We start from the raw sequence: 16387 nt of genomic DNA on the forward strand, positions 1-16387 counted from the left end.
AGCTGCTGACCTGCAAGCCCACATCCACAGCCAGCACTTTATGGCAAATGGGAGGGGAAAAACTCCTTCACAGCATCTCACTTGCCCTTTTTTGCACCAAGATTCCCACATCATGCTCCTTAAAATCACACTGCTGTTCACAACAGCACTCTCAGCCTTCTTTTACCTTTGTATCAGTACAAGCCACTTGTTGCCAGCCTACCCTTTTCCTATTGAAAGTACACTTGTCAGTCAGCCAAGGCTTTGCAAAAATTAAGTGTCCAGAGAGCAACAGTCTCTGTCTCCACATAACCACACCAGAAAGATGCTCTCAACAGAAGCTTCCTTCCACTGGGTTTTTTTCTCAAGTCCTCTCTGCATGAGAAAATTGGACTAGTATTTCAAATCACTTTAAAATCATCCAGTTAAGCAAACGGAAACCTCTGCCAATGCCCTCTTAGTTCTGAGGGAATAATGTATTTTGATTTTCCTTAAACTAACCCATGAAGACTAACTCTAACAAAAAAACCAAACAAACCACAAAAACAAACAAAATCCCCGAACAAACAAACAAAAACATGGTCTAAAATAAAACAGGAACATTCACACATTTCTGCAACAGTTCAAAAACATCAGATATAGTATCAGATAAAAATCATTACTCAAGTTGAATCACGTAACCTTTTCATAGCAAAGATGCACCTCAGTTTCATCCATTGTGCAGCACCTCAGGAAACGCTAACTTCTCATACACCACAGTAATACATATTCCTCCTCCTGTCCCCCCCAGAAAAACAAACCCCAAAAAGTAGCAGATAAATAAGGATGCAAAAAAAAAAAAAAAGAGGCTCAAGGATGTGCTGCAAACAGGTAAATTCAAAGATTTTAGTGAACAACAGTAGTCAGGTTTGATTCTTTCTCTCCCAGTGCTCCACTCAAGGGGCAAGATGCCAAAAGGAAAGAGTGAGCAGCACAAAGTGCAGTGCAAGAGTACTTGAATTTTCATATAACATTTACCATAATATCAGCAAATAGGAAAAACCAGGAAGCTTAGGCATGAAATTTCACTAAAATGTACAACTGAAGACTGTTTGCTAGTTTAAATATGATTTTTTACTTTAAAATACAGTGTAGTAAATATCATATTTTCCACATATTTGATTTCTATGTGAAACATGAAAAATGTCACACTTGCTCATAGTAAGTCAAACACTCTTTGAGAATAAATATTCTTTTTTTTATTAAATAAACCAAAAAACCTTAAAATCCAGGAGGGTGCTGTGCACCAGGGGCACAAAAGAAAAATACTGTGATGCTGAAACTTAATGAACTTACAGTTCTTACTATTCCATCAGTGCTCTGAAAGTAATCAGAATAAGAACAAAAAGCCAAACCATAAATGCCTGATTTCTCCCGGGTAAACTGGTAGTTAAACTGCAGGGAATTAATTTTAATTCTAGCAACAAGCAGGGGGTCTTGGGAGATTAGCACATGAGATTAGCAACATTTTACAAACAGGCACTATTGAATTCCTCTACAAGCCTGTTAAGGGAGCAGTTTCTACCCCGTCCCAAACCTGGGAAGGCCAATGTTATGTGCCCCTGCTTCCCTCTCTCCCAGCCTCTCAGGAAGCCATGAAGCTAATTTTCCCCAGCAGTATTCTCTGAAGGAAAAAGTTTGCTTCTTGTGAAGGTAACACATATTTTTTAATTACTATTATTTTATGCCTCCCCAGGGAAGGTGGGGAGGGGGCAGCTTCCTTGCTCAACAGAAATTTTCCTGTATCAGCGCCAAGAATAGACACCCTAAATTCAGCAATCCTAATCTCCAGCCATCCATCAGCAGCAGGGTGGGACCAGCTGATTCAGATTTTCTATTAGCTAGTGACTTTGTGTGCTAAAATAAGTCCCTGTACCACCCAATTGTTCCTGCTGCTCTGCAAAAGCACAGACTCCACAGCAGCCATCTCGACTGTAAGCACTTCCCCAGCAGGCCTTTTATACCTGGCACAAACCTCTTCCCACCAACTCCAAGGCCCTGTGTGCCCCTTTGACTCCACACCATGAGTGTTTCTTACATTTGCTCCTCCACCCTTTCAGCTGCACCAGGGAAAACGCCAGCCCCGAGTATCTGCAGTGCCTGGGTACAAACAGAACCTGCAGACAGATGATGGTGATTGTTCCTTTCCAGGGCCAGTTATTACCCATAACAGTGACCAAGGCCCATGTTCAGGGCACACTGTGTGGCATATGAAGACAGAATAAAATAATAAACCTCACTGCTCCAGATTTTAAAAGGTATAGGAAGGTATCAAAACTGTTCACCAATATATCAGCCTAATAAATTACTCTCTTGGTCAAGTATTAAATACCCCACGCTCATTGGTTATTTTCTGGACCAAAAAATCAAGTATGTGTAACTGATTAACATTACTCCATTATTTACACAGTAAAATCAATAGGAGAACACACAAACTGGTAAACAGTTTGAAAATAACATTCAATAAAAACAATTAAAAACGCACAGCAGAGGCTAACAGCAAACTCTGTTAAACCCCATCAGACAACTCACACAGTTGGTAATTCTGCAAGTTTTCAAGTTCCATAGATTAGTGCCATTAACTGGGAGCAAAAAAAAGAATCTGAGACGAGTTTATCTCATTTGAAGAAAAGCATCTGTCTCCACAGGTCACACAAATTTCTATTTCCATTCATATTCCTGCAGCCACAGAGAAACAAAAGGAGTTGATAAGCCAGATCTTGCTGGATCCAGGCAGAATGAGCATACACAAGTGAGCAAATTTTTAGTCAGGATAAAGGCAAATGTTTCATGAGTTCATAAAGCTCTAGAGTGTCATACAACAAGCATCCAGATACATCTAGAGCTTCTCTGCAGCTTAGAGGACAGAATACTTTAGACTCCAAGTTCTAGTTCAGCATCAGCCAATAAGAAAAGCAGCCAGGCATGTCAAACAAAGGAGACAACACACCTGCTACCAAAACTGTGAAGACTGACTGCTGGTTTTGGGTGTCCCATATAACCTATATTAACAGAGAAAATTTTCACAAAGCTACAGATATCCATCTAACTACTTTCCTTCCTAGTGTCAAAACTGGCATCCAAAAACACCAACACAACACCAAAGGTCTGTAGTTCCTTTGAAAAAAAAAAAACCAACAGCCTTCAAAATCAGTAGTGGAAATTCAAAGGAGAAATTTCTGTTCTCCTTTTAAAATTTTTTAAAGCTAAAAATGCAACAGAAATCTCAGAGGGGGAAAAAAAGGAGAAATATGAATTACCTATTTGATCAATTAATGCAGTGAGGCATTTCAAAGAATCTCATTAACTCAAAATCATGCCCTATCAGGGATCTTCACAGTATGAAATCAGTAAAGCAAACAAACAACAGTCAAGAAGTCTGCATTATACACTGCAAACATGGTAAGGTGTGCCAAGTGTTTCATCTCCTATACCAAAGTAAGGAGAGGTATTACACAACCCTCACTCAGCTTTACCAAATTTTGAAGAGAGGAAATTATCGTGTTTTTTTTCTAAAATCAAGTTTTGAATTCAGAAAATAAAAATGAATAGCACTTTACCCAAAAGTTAATAGAACACCTATCATACTAATGCATCAAATAAACATTTGCTAAAGTTTACACCAACTTTATTCACCAAGGGGTAAGCAATTAAGTTATTAATATATTGTACATCTCCACCCAAACCATTCATCATGAAAAATTCCACTGTGCAATGTATAAACAAATTATTTGCCACTGTTGACTGAAAGGTAACCACCACTGAGACTGAACTTATGCCAGCAATGTAGTACCAACCACTACAGACAGTGAGACTGAACTTATGCCAGCAATGTAGTACCAACCACTACAGACAGTGTATCTCTTCATACCAATGAGACAGTAAAAACAAACCCCAGTCAGTTTTTGCTGTAGGTGTGAACTCCTCCAGAAAGCACCTCTATTTTCTGCCACACTGAAGTGGGTCAAGTACATACACTACAGCAGATTAACACCTGTGTGACATGGAAACAAGATGCATTAGCATGGCTCAAACTCTCCATGTTACCAGCTTGATTCCAACTTCAGCATGCTATGGCTCCATAAGGCATCCTGCAGGTGATTTCTTTTTGCCTACTAAAAATAAATGTTGACAACTGAAGTTCTCACTTATTAAAATATGAAAATACAAAAAAGAAGTAATCGTGTCCTTTGTTTTATGCACTTTAATGCTACTTTCTGTTTCACGCTGTCTTTCTATTTCCAATGCACTGCAAAGTATGTCAACAGAAAGCAGGAAATTTTATCACTTAGGAAGGTACACAAAGTACATCTCTGGAAAGAAGATACTGATTAGACACCAAAATGACCAGTGAAAAACCAGCATCAAATTACTCAACACTGCATTACACTGAATAAACAGTCACTTTAGACAGCAATTTCTGGCTGTTTGCAAGCACACCAGATGTAACACACTAGGTATACAAACATTAGAACAGGTTGGCTCTGCAACACAGCAGTGAAAATTCTGCAGCCTACCAATATATGTACTTATACAGAGCAAGTATTTCCAGTTCCCATGCAGAGCATTAAAGAGATAGCTTACCCTTTCCACTTGTCCTTCTTTGTGCTTCAGTTTGTACACCTTCAGCTTTGGAAGGAAAGTCTCTGTGTAGTTCTTGTCTTCCATGCCCTGGAGCAGCACCCCATGGAATGCCAGCCTGCAGGTATTTGTATGAATATCTGTATCCAGCTTGGAGCCAATCACAAGGCACAGTTTAGGACAAGTGACTGGTTTTTCAAACTCCAGCAAAGCCCACTGTTGTTTTGGGAGCTGGACTTCTCCTGCCTGGTCATTTTCTTTTTCCTCTGACGAAACTGAGTCCTTGGACAAATATTGCTCTTGATAAAGATAATCTTTTTCAAAATCAAAAACATTTTCTTGAATTTCTTCATTAAAGTCAGCAGAGGCTGGACTGAAAAACATCACTCTTCCCATAACTGTTTCATGACCAACGGTGATGTGAAACTTGGCCTTAGTCTGAAGAGCGCCTCGAAAATACTGGATTTTCTTCAAGGAAATTATTGCAGCATGGATAGTGTGAAGTGAATCTGGGGTGCAAATTAGTCCTCGTTCCAGCAATTTGGGATCAAACTGGGTTACACAGATACCTACTCTGTCACCCTGCATAGCATAAGTCACAGGAGTATGGAACATCTGCATGGACTTGACTTTCTTTGTCACCTATTGATGAAAGGGGAAGAAAAAGAATGAAGCTATTAATTTCACCTGACTGCATCATAAAGACTCATATGTATGTTTTATCACATAATAAATGCTTATTATATCAGCCACATATGATACTGGGTCTTGCAAGATGACTGACCTTCTAGAAGAGGGCACAATTCAAAAAGCAGAAAGGGAATAGAATAAGATTTAGTCATAGAATATGATTTAAAATTACCACATATTTGAGCTTATTCTACTTCTGTTCATTAGATTGCAAGACTGTCATGGCCCCAGTTATACTGATATTTGCATCATCTGTGCTGCAATATCCACAATGCAATCTGCAAATCATGAGATACACCCACACCATGGAATAACTTACTTAATAAACTGCCCCAAGCATCTGCACCATCAAGAGTATGGCAATAAATGCCCATTCAGGTACCCATGTGACTCCTTTCCCACCCTTTTGATGAAAATCTTTTAAATACACCTTTTTGGTGTGGTTGAATTCAACTGCAAAATATTCAGAGCAAAAAAACCCTTTCCCTGTAATGAATTTGCACAGCACCAGGCACAGTGAACTGTTGTGAACCATCAAGGCAAAATAATTAGTAATATAAAAATCCACCCTCCTGTAGTATTACACGCATTAAAAAAATTATCAAAGCTTTCTAAGGAAGGTCTGAATGTTCATAAATACATGGCTAGCACTGCTAAATGTGGGGTTCCATATCTCAGGAATATCATAGGAGAAATGCAGCACTGATCACCACTTACACCACAAGTTCCCAGGTGGTACAGATGTTTGACTTCAGTGAGTTTGCTATTCTATTACTTATTTCAAGGAGAAGAGAAGAATGAAATGAGCTTTTAAAGATCAGTCTAGTCTCAGCTTGATCAGACTAAACCAATTTCATTTAACAAGGCTTCATTTTGGCTTTTTTCCTTCCTCAGTTGGGCAAACCATCGTCCTTGAATAAGATTCCCTGCCTTCTCAATTTGCATGTAACCAAAGATTTTTTTCTGATGGTATCTTTATGGTCCCACCTGTTGCATTCATGCTAATGCTGGATGCTTGGATAGATAATCACTTGGCTAGAAGTCCTTACATTAGAGAGCTTTTAATACTGAAAGAGTATTTTTAGCAATAAAAAAACCAGTTATCTCCTAAATAAATATTAGATACTGGGACAAGAATCCTTAGCACAGAAAAGTTATACATCATATTTTGAGAGGGCTGAAACCCCAACATCCAGATCCAAGAACTGAACTGTCCATGAAAATGCTCAATTCCAGAGATCATTTCCTTACCATGTTTTTATCAATATACAACATTACACTGTGTGTACAGAACAACAACATTCCTAGAACAGACCTCAACTCTCAGTATAATTTCTTCTTGCTTCTCCTTCAATTCTACAGCTATCAAGAAGTTTCATGTCAAATGCTACCACACAATTCTCAGCATTCAAGCCATTGGTATCTCTTGCTCAGCTGGAACTGTTCTCAAGTCACTCTCCCAGCACTGTGTGTCCCTTAGGAGCCCATCTTCTAATCCCATCCCAGCCCATTTATCTTCTAATTTCTGTAAGTAAGAAACCAAAATACACAAGCACTGATGAAGAGAATCCCAAACCAGAGGACTGAAAATCACCACTTCAAGCTGATCTATCCAGTACCTTGCAGGTTATTTAATCAGCCCATCTATATTTGTTCTAAATAGTACCTATTATTGTTCCTGAAGTTCCCATAGACATTCCAGATGACAGAAATAAATGGGAAGAACACATTCAAGCTCATCCCTTTTTCCCCCCTCATGCTCTCAGCACCAGAACTGTACAAGGGGCAAGACAGCACAGTATCTTAACTGGCCATAACTTCTCTTCCAAGAGCACAATGTTTGTGAGAATTAGAATCTGACCAGAACAACACCAGCGTGTGCATAAGTGATTTGGGGATGGATTAGATCACCCAAAGTGAGTTGGAATTGCATCTCCTCCAAAAGATCAGACATGGAACCAGCAGAGAAGAGAATCAGAGAGTTGGTCTGCACCCACTGGATCAAATAACAAGGGCCAGCTTTAAATCACTGATTTCCTGTTTTCTGAGCAGACCATGAACATCAGTACAGTATTTCATTCCATTTCACTCTGACCCCGACTGACAGAGACATTTGCCCACAGTTTAAAATATTCCAAATGTAGGGGCTTTCTTCAAAAGACTCAAATACATAACTAAAATTCATCTTTGTTTTGTCTGGCCTTAAAACACAAACCCAGAAGCACTGAAAGGATGCAACTGACCTTCGGTATTAAATTTGTTTCTCTGCTGCGTATCTCGTTTCTCAGTGTAAGGGATCTCTACAAGTTATAACACAGTTCTAAGCTTTCACATACTTTAACTTTACCACAGCAATGGACTTCTCAAGAAGGGGTTGGATCACTCAGTACACCCATGTCCCAACAGAAGGACATAAAATAATTCAGAGCACTCTGTCCTGAGCAACAGGAATTTGTAACGGAGACCAGCTATGATGTATCTTTGGCATTTCTTTGCATTTACTTTGAGCGCCCCATTTTAGTCCCCAAACTGCTGTCTGTAAAACAAGTTCTACCTTACATCGTTCACAAAAACAGTGCAGGACACGTTTTAGCAATCCACTCAAAAGAGTGGGGGGAAATGAGGCCTTCAGAGACAGAAAGTGAACAACATTGAGTGACATTTTAAAGTGACAGACTTTACTGCATGTGAACCATGTAGGTAAACATGAGAATTTGGATACCGTTATAAAACTTGCTATAAACTTTGCTAAGAAATTCATTCATATTTTGTTTTCTATTTGTGGCAGAGAGGAATTGATTATATTTCATCAAATAAATCAAGAGCCATATGTTGAAATCTTACATCATTTGCAAGGAAATTTGCTTCTCTTAAACTTTTAATTGTACAATCACATTCATGTTCCTAAAGCATTATGTAAACGTTCATAAAAAGGGTGAGAAAGGAGTTTGTTTTCAAATGTACATTTAAAAATAGGAAACAAATGAAAAGCAATGAAACAGTTTGGCCCTTGAAATAAACAAATCTACTCAACATAAGAGATTCCATTATTTGAAGACCAAAGGAAAAGCCCACTAAGATTTTCAAAGCAGTTTGCTGCAGATGAATGGAAAATAGGATACAGAAAGAGTCGACTAATGACTTTTTGCCCTAATATGTCAGAGCTTCTTTTCCTTTATTTATCCAACTTCCATTAAGTTATCATCCATGAGCCATTGCTCACAGCTTCTTTAGATAAAATCCTAGTCATCCTGCTGCCTCCCAGTGCTGAGTGCATCTTTCTGATATCAAAGATACAGCAACCATACTTCCCTGTAATACTTTGAGAAACAGTAAAGTTAAAAGTTAGTCTCAATGATCTGTTAGAGAAAACATTGATTATAAATGCAGCACTTTCATAAAAGAAGTATTACATACATATTATAAAAACATACCCCACTTCAAACGTGGAGGTTTCCAACAGTTTAAAAATAAAGATCACACCTTGGAGCCCAATTAAAATTGTATCTTTAAACTTACCTCCAAGAAGAAAGACAACAAATGAAGAAAGCACCATTTCAGCCCTGAGGTTTAGAAATACACCAAGTGCAAGCCGACCTGAATCAGCACCCAAACAAGGCAAAAACCCCACTCGTAAGTAGTGCAAACTGGCCATACTTTGCAGCCATAAACATCACCTTGGTATCATCTAGAAGTGCCTCCTTAAAGCTGAAGTGGAACAGTAAACTCAGGCCCAACTGCATGACTAAAATGCAATCCTGTATCTGCTGCTTTTGAACACAGACTGCCTTCATCCCTATTGCTCTGCTACAAATCTAAAAGAATAAGGTGTCTCATCTTCCTGCTTCCAGTATCATCTTCTGGTGGTCAGAACATACCAACCTACACAGAGAAAAAGTTGCAGGCCCCTTGTCTGAAAGACTACCATAATTCTTTTCAGCCAGCTCACGTCTAAGCACACAAACTGCAACTAAGCAAAGTTCTAACTCAGACATAAGACTGCTCCCTTTTCATAAACTCCCTTCTAAACACAAAGAATGCTGAATTCTTTGCTTTATGAGGGGTGACAAAGCTGAACCTTGTAGATGAGCAAGCAGACATATATTTAATAAGGCCAGCAAACCACTCCTGCTCGAAAGGTCAAATAGGCTCTGAAGGTACAAGACAGCAACAAGCCATCAGAAATCAAGAGTCAAGGCTTCTCCTTCATCCAAATAAAAAAAGTATTTTAAGAAATAAGGTGTGATATCGTTTCTAAACTCTCTTAGATGAAGCTTTCTGGTTCATGTTACAACTCATTAGTTCCAAAACGTTAACTAGAATTTTGAAACAGCATAAATGGAAACAAAACAGGAGCTGTCAATAACTCATCATCGAACAGCAAATCACACAATGCAAACTTCGCCCACTGCCCACATTGTAGAGAGCTTTCTCTTCTGAGCCAAAATCACAACAACAGCCAGGACAAACTACAAAGAGCAGAAACCTCAAAGAGTCAAAAATAATTCAAGGTTTGCAGATTCCAGCAAGATCATGTGGCTTAGTAACAATTTTCTGAAAGATCTCAACTATTTCTAGAACCTATTATTTGTCCCTGGCCTCACTTACCTCCATGTGGGAAAGTACTACAGCATCTGGAGAAAAAACTATTCCACACAGAATGATTCCTTTAACCTAATTTTTTTAAGTGAAGTTTATAAGGGCATTCACCATATGACCACTGTGGTGCTTATGTAACACCACACACGTGCTATCAGATTTTATTTAACATTCTCCTCCTCCTGATAAAATAACACCACAGCCTGAATAACCTGCACTGCAATACTGGAACATAAAGCAATATAAAAGGGATGATAAAACCCATTTAGCTTATTTCCTTTCTCAGCATCTAAAATATGCATCCAGTAAATAAAAGAAGCAGGTCAGTGATCTTACTGTGTTAATATTGTAATTTTAATTTAAATTACACATATACTTTATTCAAGCACACAGTCACAAATCAAAAGTTAACAAGTGTTAAGATTAAGATTTTGCAGGTACAGTTAAGTGACCTTCTGGCCTATGAGGTCTCCTGTAGCCTTTAAGTATATAATACCAAATTTCTTTAACAGAACCTAATCCATCCCATGTACAGGCTGTACAAATTGCACTGAATAAGAAAACTACCCTCTATTTTCTTCTCATGATTGAACTGCCCTGAATTCATTATTTACTGTAAACCACCAAATTCACACTGTATTACATGTATGCTATCTTACTGGAGTAGTTACTTGGTCAGCTCCAGTAATCCTGTCAGCCCTGTGATATAACACGGCATTAACGCCCCAGTGCAGATAAACTCAACTGCATCATTTGTCGCTATCCATATTCTCCAGAAATACCTGATGTTCAGGTTTTGAGAGCAAAACTCTGATTTTTCAGAGTTATTATCATTTCATAGCAATTTTCCTTGTTCACCACAAAGCTTCCAATAGCCTCAACCACTTGAGGAAATTTTTAACTTGCACCAAACCCCCTAAAATTCATCCCATGCCTTCCCAGCTGCCTCACACGAGTGCTGTGAGAGATGCTGCCCAAGTCTCACTAAAGTCATGACTCCTCCTGTCTCCACATTCTGTCCCAGAAGGCAATCAGGCTGTTCAAGTACAATTTGCACCTGTAGCATCTCCCAGTAACACGTGCTCTTAACTGGCTCCTGGGCTCCCAGCCCTCACCTCTGGGATTCACTGAGAGCACCAAGTCCCGCTGCAATTTTGCTCTCTCCCTGCTTTGCCTCTTCTAGATTTGGGCAAATCTATTCACACAGGGGAGAACTACACCCTGGTTTAGTCCTCTGGCCAAAAGGGCCTAACAGGCATACACACCAAAATGGGGCTGTGGGCAGAGAACAGATCACACATTCCAGGATCTGTGCAAGGACACAGCAGGCAGACACCTACCACATATCCCTTCATCTCAAAATGACAAAAATATCTCTTACTTTGTTTGCTTTGGGTTTTTTACCAACAAAGGAATATTAAGATGTCAAGTATCCTAAATTAAGTGATGCTGTTTATGCCATCTATCACTACAGATGACCAAGTATGCATTTTAAAAGCACAGTATAATGCCAGTGAGTTCAGGTAGCAAGTATCTGGGCAGAGAATGTCAGACCCATAGTAAAACAATGACACAGAAGCAGCTTAACATTTACATACCAATTAAAATTTCTGCAACTTATCAAAAATATTTCAATAAAACGTTTCTCAAAGAAAAAATCCAAAAAGAAGTCAAAACCAATGCAAAATAATTGGTTAAAGAAAGGCTGTCTGGAAGTTTCTTCTTCTTCCAACAGAACAAACTGAATTATTTTTTCCCAAATAGATTTAGGTTTAGAACAATAACAATACTTTTATCTGAAGACTTCAAAGTCACATGCAAAAGAATATATCACAGTAAACACAGGGTTGAAGGTTTTATAGAACTTCTACTGGCATTTTTTCCTTCTTCTTTAAAAGAAATTTGTTTACTACCAGTCTTTGAAAAGCATGAAAGAGAGGAAACTATACAGTAAAGAAGTAAAACTTTTACGTGTAAGGAACATTTGGAGCTTTGTGAGAAGGCTGGTTTTGGCAGAATATGCGACATGTAGCCCAATGTGAGTAATATTATATCTCAAATAAAAATCAGCCCATGAATATACATAATCCAAAAGGTAATTCTCCCAATCTCTGAAATGTAATGGAGCCACTCTAGATCACTGAGGCATGAATATTTACCGTATTCAGGCTTTACTGCTCTCGATCTGGGTTCAATTTTGCAAATTAAAATGAAGGCTCTGTGGATAGAGAGATTAAAGAAGAGCATCCCAAAGCCTGCCTGTTTCCTTGGTGTGGTAGCAGTGATCTGGTTACCCTTCTGTTAGGTTATTTCTTTTTACTTAATGGAGTAGGTCAAAAGCAATTGAGAGTGGAAAGAGGAGGTCACTATTGGGTCACAACCTTGGAGTTAAAGGCTCACCAAGGAAAACAAACACAGAGTGAATATAAAGCTGTATTTAAAAATAAAACCTGTAATGAAAAATAATATTTTCAACTCTTTTCACTTCTATTTTGACAGGCCAAGGAGAAAAACAAGAACAAAGTTCTTTAGCTCATTTCATTCTCATGAACAAAGTTCTCCTGTCTTTTCCCTACAATAAGCTTGTTATTAGAAGCCATGATTTATACAAAATGAAACAAAGGTGATGAATAATTACCGAGAGATCTGGTAGGCTTCATTAGCTGTGGCAAACGTTAACATTAATTGTGATGATTTGTACATTTTCTAGGTAATGCTTGGAATACAAATACAACAGCACTCCAGTGCAAGGCAGCAAACAAGCAAACACACACCAAGCATGCACATCAGTACAAATCAAATGATATGGTACCACTTCCAGTGAATTCCTTGTACTAATTACAATCAAAACAAAGGCTACCTCTGCCATGGGAAGAAAAGGGAATTAATTACTATCAGACAAGTATTTTTGAAATACGTTTTAGTTTATGAAATAAAAAACAACTGGCATACAAAACCTTTATAGCTTTCCCTTGAGGCAGGATTTTTTTAGTGGCAAATTTTAAAGAGTTCAACTGGTAAGCAATTTTCTATTACAAGTCAGTAACAGTGATTAAGATTAGATGAGTAAATTTATATCCTCTGGATTGTATGATATTTGCAAAATCTAAGCAGTTAAGTCTAGAATAAAGAACAAATGGATTTATGCCTACCACCTCAGGTATTAAAGGAACAAAGCAGTGAAAAGTTTGATGCAGCAAAACCAAGTTCTAATGCAAAGATACATGGTAAAAAAAAAGGTTTACAGGAATGATTCTAATTAATCCACTCAAATTCAGCCAGGAGAAGAAGGGGGGCAAAAGGTCGAAAACTGGGGAAAGGATGAAGATACTGCATCTTATGAAATGGAAATAAAGCCAAAATGTAGTGGTCATCAACTAGAAAAAAAACCCCAACAAACAAAGAGCATTTACCATATAGAGGTGCCACATCATAGCTTATGAAATAAGAAATTCACACTATTTTGCCTCTGAGCTACACCCTGGTACCAAAGGGTTACTGTGCTTTAAAACCTTCACTAACAGCCCCACTAAACATTTAATATTTTTCTTTCTACCTTCTTAAAGGCCCCAGATGTGTTCTTGCAGATCAAAAGAGACCAACTTATGAAGTTAAACGAAATCAAGGGCTTTTGTTCCGAGGCATCGTTGCTGAACTAATTATTCCTGGATGTTGTTTAATGAAATAGCGGTGCCATATATTAAAACAGTTAACAGGATGAGTTGCGTGAGTTATAGGAAAGGTCTGATCTGGGATTATAAATTTTAGGTTTTCTTCAAAGGAGATGAAACAAACTACTTTCAACTCCCCAGTCCTTTCTGTCACTGAAAGGCTGAAATAAAGAAACCCAAAAATGTATGAAAGTTGAGATATCATTCTACATATTTACCCTTCCCTGAATGATAGAGAACTAAAGATGGGGGAGTTCAAAAACCTCCCGAGATTATCTGAGATGGGGAAATGAAGATCTAAGTTATCCTGTCTATTCCCTGAATACCAGAAAGCACAGGTTAAAATAAATACTGGTATGTCTTGCAGGAACCTTCATTTTAGATGTAGCTATGCAAAACAAGAAATTGCTCCATTTTAGAACAACCCAATGCAAATAGTTTCTAGAGCAATTACTAAGTATTTTTGTTAACAGGGGAAAAAGGCAGCGGCAGCCAAAGAGCTATTGCAACATGGAATTATCAGCAGAATTTAATCCTTTACATTACTCTGCAGCCCCCAACTGCACTAATATTTTTGCTAAAATGCATATTTAACTGTACATTTACCTTACTGCAAGAAACAAAAAACTCCTAAGATCCCTAAGGGTATCTCAGCCTAGGAAAGCAACTTTTCGATCTTATACATTCAGACAATAAACACTTTACTTCCCCACTGATAGTCTCTTCTATGTTTGTATTTTACAGCCTGACACAGGCCAACCCAACACTTGACACCTAATTAACAGACCTAGGAGCTGGAGGTCCGTATATTGATCACACTAAATGGGATTAGTGTGAAATAAAAAGTTCAAAGGGTCTTGACCAAACTCCACCACAGCCCAGCTGTGACAGCTGCTCTGAATTTGCGTATCCAGTGCCCCACGTTTTTATTGAGAGGGGTCTGGCGCACAAGAGTTTGCAGTAGCCTATGAGATCACGAAGGTTCACCTAACAATGTCAGGCTCTGTAACTGTAGAGACTGACTGAAGAAAAAATCCTCTTGCTTGTTTGCATAGGTCTTTTTGATTAACTCATGAAAGGGGTCCCTCACCTCTGATACAACAAGCATTTACAATAGACGTAGAGTTGTGACTTACGTGCCTCTCAAGGATTTGTTAACTTGCTGTGGAAGAGCTGTCCAATTTGAAAAATCCTAGGTTTGACTATAAAAGAAATAATTTCTGATACATGCTGCAAGCATACCCAGTATATTCTGACAATGACAGCCAGGAGCTGTATTCAATGATAGAAGTACAAACTATTATCTTCTAAACACTTCTAAATCTTCTATTATCTTTCTATTTCCCTAAACCTTTCAGCTGTCATCAGGTGACTAAATATTTCTTCATTGTACACACTGACACTTTTTGGTGGCAAGTCCTACTGACAAGATTTTTAAAACCTTCATCAAGATCCAAAGAAATTACAACAATCACCAGCATATTTTAGTATTTCTGAGTACCTGTGCAAATTTATTTTGTACTTTAGACACAAACCCTCATTTTTCGGTACCAAGTATCACAGACATCTGTACCAGAAACATGGGACATGAGAAACCTACTGCAGCTCAGGGAAAGGAACAAGCCTGTCATGCAGAGATGTGCAAGTACCACTGAGGCAGTGAACGGTCAGACGAGGTTCTCTTGGCTAATGGGATGTTTACCAAAATAATCAGGATAAACTATGAACAAAATGCAGTTTTACTTCTGTTGGGTGTTGTTATTTATTGATTTGTTTTAGGACACACTCTGTCAGAGTATTTTCTAAAAAAAAAAAAATCAGAGAAATATCTGTCCTAGGCATTTAAGTATCAGTGATAAGGAAAGAGTCATCAGCCAGTAGAAAGATGGTCAATTATTAAATAATAATAATTTTGTCAATTTATAAATAATATAACCCATTATGGGTCTTTTAAAAGGAAGCTAGATGTGGTCCATGAGGGAACCTTATAAATAGGCTCATTGAGGTTGCAACTTAACAGAAGAGGCAGCCCTAGAGCCTCACACAAAAAACACCTGACAGCAGAACACCAAGGACAGAAGCCTGGTAAAGGTAAGGGGGGGCAACATGAAGCCTATGAAAGAATAGTAGACTTAATGCTAGTATGGTATTTCAAACCGTAAAGAACAATCTTTACACAGCATCGCAGCACACAAAAGAACAGCTTTTCATTTACATTTTTTTTTCCTATCTGTGTACCTCTCTCCTGCTCAATTTCTTTCCTTGCGGAATCTTCCACCTCTTGTCCTTTGGATCTCTAGGCTGCAGTTGCCGAGACTGAGCACCTGCTGAGACACCTCCCTAAAACGGCCAGTGACATTTCAAAGTACCACAATTAGGCTTCAAAACTAACATTCCAAGACTGGAGAAGATTTTACGTGTGTCTGCTCTGTCTGCAGTCAGGACTGAAAAACTACAACTGTCACTCCCTCCAAATCCTGAAAGCCAGAACCTTTCCTTTTTAAATTAAAGTTGAAATTACATGTAATCCAAAGTGTGCAGGCCAAAAGAAATTCTTTGAGATGACTGAATCCAGTCCAAAGTAAGTTTATCTAGCTATCCAGCAATGCAAAACTTTATTATTCACTATATTATTTAGGTTTAGGTTGGGGTTTTTTTGGCAGTGTATTTTTTAAAATTTCATCAGATTTTTTTAGAACTACTACTTCATAATCATGTTTCCTTATTTGCAGATTTGTTTCACCATAGTCACTAGCTGTCATAGCTCCAATATAGTAAAAATCACTGTCTGCCTTCCTGTGTTACCAGTTTATTTTCTCTTTATTTTC

At 38.2% G+C, this 16387-nt stretch overlaps 1 protein-coding gene across 2 annotated transcripts in view; it reads right to left on the minus strand.

The window, feature by feature from the left end:
* Positions 1–16387, minus strand: part of EEFSEC (eukaryotic elongation factor, selenocysteine-tRNA specific) — a 122506-nt gene that overhangs the window by 53295 nt on the left and 52824 nt on the right. For both annotated transcript variants that reach the window (XM_071550882.1, XM_071550881.1), the window contains exon 5: positions 4603–5241. In XM_071550882.1, the coding sequence (XP_071406983.1) occupies positions 4603–5241 (639 nt within the window). The remainder of the gene's footprint in view (positions 1–4602; positions 5242–16387) is intronic.

The sequence above is a fragment of the Pithys albifrons genome, chromosome 3, assembly GCF_047495875.1.
Source record: "Pithys albifrons albifrons isolate INPA30051 chromosome 3, PitAlb_v1, whole genome shotgun sequence".
Taxonomy (NCBI): Eukaryota; Metazoa; Chordata; class Aves; order Passeriformes; family Thamnophilidae; genus Pithys; species Pithys albifrons.